This window comes from Rhamphochromis longiceps, linkage group LG6, assembly GCF_057381845.1.
Source record: "Rhamphochromis longiceps isolate RC_006_pf linkage group LG6, R_longiceps_female_GT1.1, whole genome shotgun sequence".
NCBI classification, from domain to species: domain Eukaryota; kingdom Metazoa; phylum Chordata; class Actinopteri; order Cichliformes; family Cichlidae; genus Rhamphochromis; species Rhamphochromis longiceps.
The window spans coordinates 19,622,620-19,636,015 of record NC_140562.1 but is presented as its reverse complement, the minus strand read 5'-3'; the positions used below and the strand labels follow the sequence as shown (position 1 = coordinate 19,636,015).

The window sequence follows — 13,396 nt, the reverse complement described above, 5'->3', positions numbered from 1 at the left end:
TAGCAAAAAACTAAATAGCACTACATGAAAAGCAAAACATTTCTCCCCAAATCTCACACTCTTCCTTTAATTCTCTGTGAATCTGTGCAGACATTAAATATTACAGGAGCTGTTAGTAGCACCAACTCCTGTCCTGTTTTTGAGAAAAAGAGAAAAAACAAACATACTATTAAACTGTTGCTACTTACGTCACTGGTGTTGACAAACCAGGCAATGTCTCCAAAGGAAGCCAGTTCACCGTTCACAAAGCAGGCGATTTCACTGTTTTTCCAGCGGTTGTAGATATGAACTAGAGTCACCATGTACCACTGCAACGACCAGAACAAGCACACTTTCACACAATGGAAGTGCATCAATCAGACCAACACACGCACACACATGTTATCAGCAAGTCGGTGTCCTCTATCACTGTAATTCAGTCACGTTTCATGACTCACTGCCCTCAGCTATGATCCCACCTTCTGCTTAATGTTTGCTTCTAGTTTTACTTCAGCTTTGCAACCAGTGAAATAATAATAAATAGTTCATTATGTGAGAGAACAAGCATTATAACCATGTAAAAATCAACTAAAATGAGTCCTCTTGGGGTTTGGTGAAGTAAGATGACTCCTTCAAGCTCCAGGGGGAAAAAAACAAAAAACACCAGAAACTTTCAAATTGCTCGCAGACTGCGGTTTCTGAAACTAACAGTTTTCAATGCATGCTTTGTGTGGAAGGAACAGAGCCCTGGATAATCCTTCTCTCCCACTGCCCTCCTTCCTCCATCTTCTAGTTTTGCTTCTCCCCAGAGTCAGGTAAGATGTGGCAGCTCATTTTTAAAGGAAGGGCTAGATTTATCGTGTGTGCAAATGTGTATTTGGGTGTATAGATGTGACTGATTATGTGTGCGCTGACATATGATTTCTGTGATCTATTTACAAGGATTTGCCTTTTCATGTGTTTGAATATTTGGGTACAAAACACTGTATTTAGCTTCGTTTTCGTTCCTTTCGTACCTTCTGCGGTTTGAAGTCATACTTTACACAGTGCTGGAATCCTTTCCCCTTCGATTTTAATGAGGTCACTATCAAACAGCCGCCCACAAAGTGTGCCGAGTAACCCATGCCTTTGCTGGTACGGAAACTGAAACAAAACGAAGGGGAAATACAAACATGTAACTTTACTTTGGAAATGATGCTGCACAGTTTCATACCAACTACTGTACCTTTTAGTGGCAGCGTGAATTACAGTTTAAAAAAAACATTAAAAAAACATTTTCAAGGGAATTTTTAAAGCATAAAAAAAAACAATCATTTCTGATCCTCACTAAGTCTTCCCATCCTTCTCAGTGTCCCAGAGAGATGGGGCCCCTTCATGTGATTTAGTGAATATCTCTCTTGTTAAAAGGGCACCAGACTGAAGGGGGGAGTTTTTATTAAGGATTCTCTCAAACAGCTCGTTGGCTGCCCGGTTTGCTTACCGTTTTCACAGTGGCTTAAGCAGACCCCTGCTGAATAAATGAGATTTTGGCAGAAATGAATGTTGGTTGAAAATAAAATGTTCAGAGGGTTTGTTTTACTTGTTCCTCAGAGATTAAACAAAGTATGATGACACGGGGAAAAACAACCTTTGAGGCTGGAGGGAGTGGGTTTCAAAATAAATCATCTTGGTGGGAAAATTGACACGCTCACCTTTCGTGCAGTTTTCTTTGTGTCTAAACTATGTCCTAAAGGCGAAGTTGGCACTCCTGCGTTCCATTTGTGCCACGTTCAAACAAAATTAACATTTAAATGGCAAAGAGCAAAGGTTTATGTTCACTCCTTAATGTTTCGAAAATTCTCGTGTACCTACCAGTACAGGTAAGGCTTGTCTTTGTCTACATTGATGTTGTTGAGTGGATCCATGCGGATCCACGTGTGGAATGTAAACCCATTCTGATATGGCCATTTTGCTATGGGGGGCAGAGCTATTGCCTGTTATGGGAAAACAAAAAGAAGAAAAAACAAAAAGCATCAGACACTGTGATGTAGGATCCCAACTGTGAAATGAAATGAGCCTTCAAATATTAACTAACACTGTTCAGTAGTGCAGTAGGTCAGTCTGAAACCCCACAAAAACAAAACAAGAGTGAAGAACAGCTGGAAAACATTTACTCTAAATCACATTCCTGTCTTACTGTTTCATTAGCAGAGGTATGTGCACTGTACACAGCACGCTGTAGAAAAGCACAGACACGTAATAGCAGCATTTAGGTGAAAAAGAAAAAAATGAAACCACAGCTCACAAGGCGGCGTGCTGCATCTGTACATGTGTCATCATCTCAGCAGAGGGTTACACACACACAAGCAGGAAACCACACACAAACATGCAGTATGTTAAAGGTGTGAGTAGACTAATGAAGTACCGAGGAACAGATTTAAACACATCTATGTGCATTAGACATAATGAAAGGTTCGTTTAGCTTCATGTTTTAATTTAGCCTGCGTCCATGTATTTAAAAACACTGATTATGACGCATTTAGCTCCAAAGTTTAGTAGCGATTATCAATCGAGGAACAACTGTGACATATTCAAATATGAGAGAGAAAAAACTCCCAAGGTGATCGCATTGACGTGCCACAAAATATCTTGTGGCAGGAAGAGGGGGGAAAAAACAGCAATGCAATTTTTCATGTATGTGGTAATGATGCAAAAAGCAATGCTTCTATAAACAATGCTTTTGTAAAGTTTCAGTGTAATAGAAACTAAAGCTGGAGCGTGCCACTCACAGCCAAAGTAGATTATAATAATTAGGCAGATAACTGACTAGATTCAGTTGATTTGGTTTTTCTTTTTCCAAGTCTGTTAATTTTTCTGTAGCTGTCACAATCGACAATCCTGTAATATGCACCAAGGGTGTGTTATGATGTGTCATCTTTAAAATAAAAACCTACTAAAAGATGTTAAGCAGAGACAAATAAGGCACTGTGCAGCCTGCCTTTCCATGATACCAACGGCTAAACGAGGAGGCTTCCACTAAACTAATGTGCAGCCAAGTTACAAACGGTATTTGAATATTTCAAAGCTCACTATGCATGACCTTTGCTTCATTAATGCGTTTCATGCAAACATCAGAAAGCATGGTATTAGCATCAAACTGCATGAGATTATGCTCCAACATTACTACACACTTCACAAGATTTAGCAGGAATGAATTAGCTTTGGAGCCCTGGGAGGGGCCTGATGCTTAATAGCAGATCAGAAAATATATAATATAAAAAATATAAGTAGTATGAAAAATAAAAAGCATGTGTAATGCAGTCAATAAGAGAAAAATTACACACAAGACTAAACAGTTGGCTTAATGGAAAACAGGTGAAAAAGCAAAGTCCTTCATTTCATCCCAACACTGGTGTAAAATATTTCTCAATGGTGGTGGGAAAAAAGGATTTTTCACAAATTTTAGAGTGCACTCATTGTTCCTAAATTCCACTTGAACACTTCTCATGCATTATATTCCTCCTCGGAGGCTTTGCTTGTTTTTTTTCCTCTTGTATCTGTGGTTACCTCAGTTGGGTTCATGATTTCACATCTTTAATCATTAATTTAGTGTTTCATATAAAAGCCACTGATAGTGCACACGGACAAAACTACAAACTGTATTGTGTTTACAGTTGTGGCATTATATACTCACAGCTGCATTTTTTCCTGGAAAGCTGAAGAAGGAGTCGGGACCGCTCCTGTGAGCCATGTACTTTAGCACTGACAAAAGCTTCACTGCGTGACGAGGCTGAGGAGAAAACACAGACACATGGGTGTTACTTAAGGCAGCTGATATACTATCAATGTTCAAACAAGCATACACACACAAATATGCACACACTGGTTTTAAACCTGCTCTTCACACATGCAGGCTCCTTCTGCTTGTTCTAAATCTAACTCAAAAACTGCAAAGACTGACATCCTGACAGATTTCCTCATATTTTCTCAACCCTGTGCACGGCACAGTACGCCTATTTAAAATACAATGAATCGCCAAGAGTATTCACTCACCCATCCAAATCACTGAATTCAGGTGTTACAAACCCAGGAACTCAGCCACAAAGTAGCAGGCCACATAAAATCACTGAGTGGGGTCAGCAGATGCTGAGGTGCAGAAAATGACAACTTTTTGCAGAGTCAATCACTACTGACCTCCAAATTTCATGTGGCCTTCAGATGAGCTCAAGAACAGCCTGCAGAGAGCTTCATGGAATAGGTTTTCACGGGCGAGCAGCTGAATCCAAACCTTACATCATCAAGAGCAATGCAGAGTGCCAGGTGTCGGATGCAGCAGTGTAAAGTAGGGTGCCACTGGACTCTAGAGGAGTGACAAATCACCCTTCTCTGTCTGGCAATCCAATGGATGAATCTGGGTTTGGTGGTTGAAAGGAGAACAGTACTTGTCTGACTATATTGTGCAAAGTGTAAAGTTTGGTGGAGGGGATTATTTTGTGAGGGTGTTCTTCAGGAGTTAGGCTCGGCCCCTTAGTTCCAGTGAAAGGAACTCTTAATGCTTCAGGATACCAAGATATTTTGGACAATTTCATACTCCCAGTTTGGGGATGACCCCTTCTGTACCAAGATGACTACGCACCAGTGCACAAAGCAAGGCCCATAAAGACATGGATGAGCGAGTTTGGTGTGGAAGAACTTGCACAGAGTCCTGATCTCAACCTGATAGAACACCTTTGGGACAAAAAAAAAAAAAGAGCTGAGACTGCAAGGCTGGTGTTCCTGTCCAAAGTAAGTGTCTGACATCACAAATGCACTTCTAAAAGAACAGTCAGAATTTCCCATAAATCCTCTTAAACCTCATGGAAAACCCTCGGAGAAGAGTTGAAGCTGTTATAGCTGCAAAGGGTGGACCGACATCATATTAAATCCTATGGATTAAGAATGTTGCCTCACTCAAGTTCATGTGCGCATGAAACAAGTGAATACTTTTGGCAATATAGTCTGTGTTGTATAAATACAAATATGACTGAGTGTTTTTACAAAAGGAAAAGAAAAGAAAGTCATGTTTTACTAGCACAACACAAGCTCCCATGGTCTATCCGGCTCCAGATATTCATAAAGGGAAAAAATGGAGCAGTAGCAAAAGCTGCTTGACAGGGGGAAGTGTGAGGTGAAATTTACAGGCATAAAATCAACTTGGCCCATTTCCTTCACTTGATTAGTGTCAGTGATCAATGGGTTACTCTTCTTCTCTTCCTCGCTTCATCTGTCATCCTTTCTGTGCTACTGATTCTCCCTGGATGAAGCAACTTATCTTCTGTACATGTATCATAAATCTTAATTTCATTGTGGGTATACCTGTGTGCAGCTGCTCAGACAGGATTTATTGTAGAAAATCTTCCCCAACTGTGTAAATAATAAGTGTGTTGGCTCGCACGGTCACGATGTGAAAAAAAGCAACCTAAATTTGGACTGTGTGTGTACTCTCAAGAAGCAGCTAATATCAATAATCTAGAGGTGCAAAGACCAGTGAACAGGAGTCATCTGGTTTCACATGATCTATATTTTCTGTGTGATGAGGGCATTGCCTGTGGGATGGCAGCAGTTTAGGTGTTGCTAGAACATTGCTCATGCGGGCCCCAGACAACCAAGACAGATCACCGTGGCGAGCCTCTGACTCACCCACTGGCCTCGCTCCCCTTGCAACTTGCTGAAGAAAAGCTTCAGCTCTTTAACTGTGATGCTGTAGCTGGCAAGTACACCCAGCATGTCCACCAGCAGGTCTGCAAGGACACACGTACACAAAGAGGACAGAAAAACACAGGCGTTAAACATGGCAGGTTAAAAACAGGCTGACAAGATATAATACAACCTTATTTCCAAAACAGTTCAGCAAACGTGTAAAATGTAATAAATAAATAAATAAATGCAGTGATTTCCAAGTCTCACACTCACATGTTATTCTCAATAGGACATAGAAACCTTATCAAGTGTTTGGACTGAGATGTTGAACTAAATCCTATATCAGACAAGAATAAGGGATTCCTCTTCCAAACGTCCTGCAGCTAGTGTCCTCAGTTCCCACACGTTTACAAACTACTGTTAAAAGAAAAGAGGATGCTACACAGTGGTAAACATGACCTTGTTCCAACTTTTTTGAGACATATTGCTGCCATCAAATCCAAAAGTACCTCATTTTTGTCTTAACATGATACATTTTCTGAGTTTAAATAATCGATGTTCTCTTCTAAATAAAATATGGTTTTCTTAGATTTGAGGTTCATTGCATTCCGTTTTACTGTACATTTTACACAGCATCCTAGCTGTTTTGGAAGTATTACAGTAAGAATTACAGTGTAGCGAACGCTTCGAGCAGCTAAATAACTAAAAACGGAGACCTAAAATAGACAGGATGCTCCGGGAGAGTCCCAGCTTCTGTGCAGTCTCTTATTAGCCATTATTAATAATGAGCCTAGTGACAGATAAGACTAGTGTGCATTTTATGGAAGTTAACCGTTTAATATGATTCACTTCTTCCAGCATAAAGATGAACGGCAGTAACATCTGAGAGGATGTTTTCTACATAATATTAAAGTCTTGCTGTTCAATTCTGTACTACATGGTTTCATTTTGGTTTTTAGTAAAGGGGATTGCAGATCTCTTTAACTTAACTAATACTGCATTCACACTAAAGTAAATGTTATTATAATCATTACTTTTAGCTGCCTAGTTACTACTGGGCTATATCACCCTTGCTTGACTGCATACATGCTCCAGGCCAGAGCTGTTCTAGCTGGCAAAGGTTCACTGAACCATACACTGCAGGACTAGTTCATACTAATTTCCAGATGGGCATCAGACAAATTAGACTTAGACTTAAGGAGGCTGTGCAGGACAACTGAATCCTCACTCAGCATAATATGTGAGGATGAAATTATGATATTTTGGACAAAAAACTGTAGTGATCAATTCACATGTGGAGTTGGAATTTATCATTTAGCCAGCTCTCCTTCCTTACAGAGGTCACAGTAAAGGCTTAGCAACAAAACATCTCTTCTCCAGATGGGGAAGATCCATTGTTTTGTTAAGCAAACATCTGCAGCCTTTGCAGCTGAATAGCATGCTGCAACTGCTACACAAGCCAATTGCCTTTAACCTTTAAAAACTCATGGAAAGACAAAGACTTGTTTCAATGAAGGACTGTTTTCAGCACCTGCGATCATGCTGTCAATGGTGGATATACGCTGGAGCACAAGCTGAATGAGCCCCACTTCAGTGCACGCCTGCAGGTTGCGGACACTCTTCTTGAGGATGGCGGTGAAAATGCTCCAGATCTCAGCCTGACAGTTGGGCTCACACTTGTCCAACAGCTCGACCATGCACACAATGCTCTCCGGTTCCTGGATGATGAAGTTCATCTCCAGGTCAAACTGGCCGCCGACCAGCTGGAAGACAGAGAGAAAAACAAGTGAGGGTGGATGAGGAGGAGAGAGTTCCTTCCTTTTCTTTCATAAGCAGACAACAGAAACATTCCTAAGTGTGGGTCCACACTCCTAAACAGATCATTAGTCAGGCATTAGAGATGATGCCAGAGGATTAAAGGTCAACAGAGAATCTCTGTAAGTCTGTGGTGTCTACAGCTAACCTTCTGACACTGCAATTATTCAAGAGCAAAAACTATTGACCTAGTAATAGTTCGTTAATGAACTTCGGTTCTGTAAATGCCAAAATGCTAAGAGCATTGTGGAGTGTGTGTGCATCATAGTGATACTGCATCAATACACACACACACACCTGGGATCTGTGTGTGTGTGTGTGTGTGTGTGTGTGTGTGTGTGTGTGTGTGTGTGTGTGTGTGTGTGTGGGAATACTACGAACAGGAGGCTCACCTCATGCACTACCATCCTGAGCTAATGTTCGGTGGGCTAACTTACTTTAAATCAACTCAACCCAAAAAACTATTCAACACTGTGACACAGTTGGCTTGATATTACTACCTACTAATTCAGAGCAAGCTAAGGGCTCAGTCACATGAGTAAAAATAGGATTTATATATGTAGACAGCAACAGATATGCGATTTTTGATGATTTATTAGAAACAGATTGCATAGGATTGCCAACTTGACCCCATTCAATCGCAGATTAATAACAGAGTACTCTGTATTACGGCAACATTTATGGCAGGTTTTAGTCTCAGTTTTGGCATCACGGATCATCTCATTTTGCAGCACAAAAAACATAAAAACCAACTTGGACAAAAGCTAATTTTAAAGGGTTTAAAAATGTCAGAAATAGTTGTGTTTAACTTTGCAAACTGCAAATTATGTCCTCAGAGTGAAAAGCATGTTTAGAGGTCTTCTATTCCTGTAGGAGGTCCTGAAATACTAACAGCATCCGACAGAGCCTGGCAGACACAAACTCGGGCTGAGATTAATTTCCCGTTCTGATCAAGTTCAAGAGAAACAATAGCATTTGTATAAACCACATCCTGCCATATATGCACAGCTTTCTACACAACATAACACACAACCCCAAGCTCTATTCCTTTCTCCATGAAAGAAACTAATTACAGTATTAGTCAACCTCAGCAGCGATCTCCAGCTAACGCTTATTCAGGCGGTGGTGAGGTAGATTGCTTGTCTTATTGCAAAGAAATAATGTTCTTTGTGTCCAGGGAAAAAATCTACGAGCCATAAATGTCATGATTTGTCACTCCTTAATAGTTGTGATGACATTTTTATTATTGAACCCTGCCTAATAGAAAAAGATAAAGAAAATAACAACACGGATGTCAAATTAATAATGCGAGGAAGGCTGTCATGTTTAGAATCAAGGAGGTGTGACTAGACAAAAACAAAAAGATTGCCGTACCACCATTAGACCAGCTCAGTGTGAAAACAGTGTGATTTGGTGCAGGGATCAGAAACTGTACTATTAAAATGAGAGAGGGGAGATTTACTCTGCAAATGTGTATCTGAGCAGAAGATAGAGGAGGAGGGGTAACACAGCTGCCCCTGCTGCTGCTGCAATATCTTTAAAGATGTGGAATAAATAATAGCGCTGAGACGCAGCTCTCCCATCGTCCTTTTGCCCTCCCCTCACATATAATCCATTTATTCTTTATGTCACCATTAAGCCTGGGAAGATATCCTTTACCTTTTGACAGAATCAGATACACGATGCATTTTTCCTATCATCCCTTTGCACACAGCCTCAGATGAAACATAATGTAAAAAATATGTTTTGGTACTAACATATTGTTCCAAAATTCACAACTACTGCAAATGCAAACAACTTTGTATCTAAACATATGAAATGCCCGCATTTAGCTTTTGTCAAAAAAACACTTGTAACTTTTAACACATAAATAAACTGCAGAAAATAGTTATTTTATCACTATATATCATATTTATATGAATATTATTTTACAAAGAAAACATAAACCAGAACATCAGTGATGGAGTCGCTCATCTGACTCACAATCCATCATCATTTACTGGTTGCTGCACGAAAAAAAAAAAAAAGACAACCATGGCCTTAAACTTAAGCTCGCTTTGGCTGAAGACTCATTGAGTGATCACACATTTATCCTTTTTTTACAAATCAACACCACAAACCAAATTTTGTTATTCAGTTTTAATTAGTTACATTCAAATGTCTCAAAGCCTCGAGATTGTTTTAGCTCACTATGTCCATGGACAGACATAAAATAAAAGTAACAACATATTTTTTACCACATATGGATTATTCACACCTTTCATCAGGCAAACAGCTAAAAGATTAAAAAAAAAAAAATCATCAGTCTGCAAGTATGAATGCAGCACAACTAAACTTTCTATGCATCTGTTCAAATGAATACCAAGCTACCTCTTATTGAAACAAATGGAAGAAAGTGTGGACAAAATGACCAGCATCTCTTCTGTTTCCTTTTTAAAAACCATAAATCGTGCACACCTTTTCTAACTTGGTGGATGCCCATATGTACCATCATGTCATATAAACAACTGATTTATGAGCATCACATTGTAAGCTAGTCATCCATCCATTAGAGTCAACTGACCAACAGATGACAAGAGTGGAAGCACAGGGATGGAGACCACACTGCAGTTGCACACTCTTGAAGCTAACAGGGCTGCTTTTAAATCTGATTTTCCACTTCCTATAATCAGAAAGGTGTCCAAGTCCAAGAAGACTTAAGCAATTACAATAAGTGGTTGTGTGGAAGTGTCCCCATCTCCTCGACAAAGAGGAATCCCCTTGTGGTCCTAATACTAAAATTAAAGTGAAACGATTCTGTAGACAGATAAAAATTACTGGGCTGATGTTGACTACAAAAATGCATTTTTCTGCTTTTGTTTTGTGATAACAAACATCTTGTTTGTCTACCAGGAAATGTTTATGATGCTTACAATATTTAAACTCCCTAAAACATTCAAACCAATGATTTACATTGTTCTTTCTGGGGAACAGGTAAAAAGCTGGCATAGCCTGAACTTCCTTTTTAGTCAGAAGCTACCATAATCGCCAGTGTCTTTTGGAAGCTAGACACCAGATCCCTGGATGGGTAACCTAGCCTGGCTGTACTCCCCTGAGGCCTGCCTGAATTAATCATGGCTGAGCAGCCAAGCAGCCACTGGGCTGTAACACAAAGCACAAACAGGCTGCTCTGGTCTCCATGGAGAACAACACTGGAGGAGAGCTGTTCTACATGTTACACAGAACCAGTGTTCGTACATCAGATCCAAGAGGATTATGAATTTTAATGAAACTGAAGGCTGACAGCCAAAAAAAAAGGATATCAGGATTAGCAGGAATCAGAATTGTAAAAGTTATAGTTTAAAAGTTAATAGTTTTGTAAATGTTTCATTTCATGTGTTTAATATATTTTCAAACTCTATCAATATTCCTTTGCTATTGTAGAAAAATCATTTTCTATCATAAATGCCACTTTTTTAAAATCCAGAATATCACCTTAAACTAATAAAAATCACCAAAATATTGAGATTAAAAAAGGAAGAAGAGGTGGTCATATAAGACTCTTCCAAAGGGGGGGACCCATCACAACCTCCTACTGACCCTTACTGCAAATAAAGACGATACATACAGTGGGGCAAAAAAGTATTTAGTCAGCCACCGATTGTGCAAGTTCCCCCACTTAAAATGATGACAGAGGTCAGTAATTTGCAGCAGAGGTACACTTCAACTGTGAGAGACAGAATGTGAAGGAAAAAAAAATCTATGAATTCACATGGTAGGATTTGTAAAGAATTTATTCGTAAATTAGGGTGGAAAATAAGTATTTGGTCACCTCAAACAAGGAAAATCTCTGGCTCTCACAGACCTGTAACGTCTTCTGTAAGAAGCTTTTCTGTCCCCCACTCGTTACCTGTATGAATGGCACCTGTTTGAACTCATCATCTGTATAAAAGACACCTGTCCACAGCCTCAAACAGTCAGACTCCAAACTCCGCCATGGCCAAGACCAAAGAGCTTTCGAAGGACACCAGGAAAAGTATTGTAGACCTGCACCAGACTGGGAAGAGTGAATCTACAATAGGCAAGCAGCTTGGTGTGAAAAAATCAACTGTGGGAGCAATCAGCAGAAAATGGAAGACATACAAGACCACTGATAATCTCCCTCGATCTGGGGCTCCACGCAAGATCTCATCCCGTGGGGTCAAAATGATCATGAGAACGGTGAGCAAAGATCCCAGAACCACACGGGGGGACCTGGTGAATGACCTGCAGAGAGCTGGGACCAAAGTAACAAAGGTCACCATCAGTAACACACTACAACGGCAGGGAATCAAATCCCGCAGTGCCAGACGTGTTCCGCTGCTGAAGCCAGTGCATGTCCAGGCCCGTCTGAAGTTTGCCAGAGAGCACATGGATGATACAGCAGAGGATTGGGAGAATGTCATGTGGTCAGATGAAACCAAAGTAGAACTTTTTGGTATAAACTCAACTCGTCGTGTTTGGAGGAAGAAGAATACTGAGTTGCATCCCAAGAACACCATACCTACTGTGAAGCATGGGGGTGGAAACATCATGCTATGGGGCTGTTTTTCTGCCAAGGGGACAGGACGACTGATCCGTGTTAAGGACAGAATGAATGGGGCCATGTATCGTGAGATTTTGAGCCAAAACCTCCTTCCATCAGTGAGAACTTTGAAGATGAAACGAGGCTGGGTCTTCCAACATGACAATGATCCAAAACACACCGCCCGGGCAACAAAGGAGTGGCTCCGTAAGAAGCATTTGAAAGTCCTGGAGTGGCCTAGCCAGTCTCCAGACCTCAACCCCATAGAAAATCTGTGGCGGGAGTTGAAAGTCCGTGTTGCTCGGCGACAGCCCCAAAACATCACTGCTCTCGAGAAGATCTGCATGGAGGAATGGGCCAAAATACCAGCTACTGTGTGTGCAAACCTGGTAAAGACCTATAGTAAACGTTTGACCTCTGTTATTGCCAACAAAGGTTATGTTACAAAGTATTGAGTTGTATTTTTGTTATTGACCAAATACTTATTTTCCACCCTGATTTACAAATAAATTCTTTACAAATCCTACCATGTGGATTCATGGATTTTTTTTCTTCACATTCTGTCTCTCACAGTTGAAGTGTACCTCTGGTGCAAATTACTGACCTCTGTCATCATTTTAAGTGGGGGAACTTGCACAATCGGTGGCTGACTAAATACTTTTTTGCCCCACTGTATGGGTCAGAAAATGCATTACATTTACTGGTTCTTGATTTCGCAATCTTTTCACAATCCCTTTAAATTCAGTTAGCAAGAAATTGAGACTGAGCCTGAGGTCTGAGCTAAACAAAACGAATTTGTGAATCATTACAGGTAGCCATGTGATGCTGACGATGAGAAAAAGCAACAAATGATGACCATTTTGTACCACAGGGGAGGAAATTACCCGGCTAAAAGTAATAGGCACAAACAGTGATGTTGCCAAGTCATAGCTGCAGGGTGACGAGCCCCTCCATTGTGTCTGTGCATGACTATATCCATGCTCATGTTAATCCTTCATTTCTTGTGAAAGTTCAATTAAATTCTATGACTGAAAATGTTTGAATATAAAAAGAGTTGCATGGCTAAGATCAGAGAAAACAGATAAAAAATTCCCAGACATTTATATGCTCATATCTAGCATCTCTGTAGATTGTCAGAGGGCTTGCATCCAGCTTTGAATTGCTTTGAACGGTCAGAACACGCACGCCCCATCTATCACTTGTTATTATCTGCCAGTTTTGATGCATAAGCTCTTAAGGACAAGCCTAGAGAGAGTGAGACCTGATCGGTATGACATTTGATTGATTCCACTGTGCAGCTAGCAGTCTAAGTACATCCCTAAATCTCATGTGTTGCAATACCTCACTACCAGAAAAAAAACATGTAAATGACTCAAGGCCAAGTTCAATTTGTCCTTTACA

General features: G+C 40.3%; 1 protein-coding gene across 8 annotated transcripts in view; it reads right to left on the bottom strand.

The window, feature by feature from the left end:
- The window catches only part of lrba (LPS-responsive vesicle trafficking, beach and anchor containing), a 172,696-nt gene that overhangs the window by 140,122 nt on the left and 19,178 nt on the right, over window positions 1–13,396 (bottom strand). For all 8 annotated transcript variants that reach the window (XM_085409606.1, XM_085409607.1, XM_085409610.1 and 5 more), the window contains exons 2-7: window positions 7,169–7,400; window positions 5,638–5,738; window positions 3,653–3,748; window positions 1,831–1,952; window positions 996–1,122; window positions 189–308 (exon numbers count right to left, since the gene is read on the bottom strand). In XM_085409606.1, the coding sequence (XP_085265732.1) occupies window positions 189–308; window positions 996–1,122; window positions 1,831–1,952; window positions 3,653–3,748; window positions 5,638–5,738; window positions 7,169–7,400 (798 nt within the window). The remainder of the gene's footprint in view (window positions 1–188; window positions 309–995; window positions 1,123–1,830; window positions 1,953–3,652; window positions 3,749–5,637; window positions 5,739–7,168; window positions 7,401–13,396) is intronic.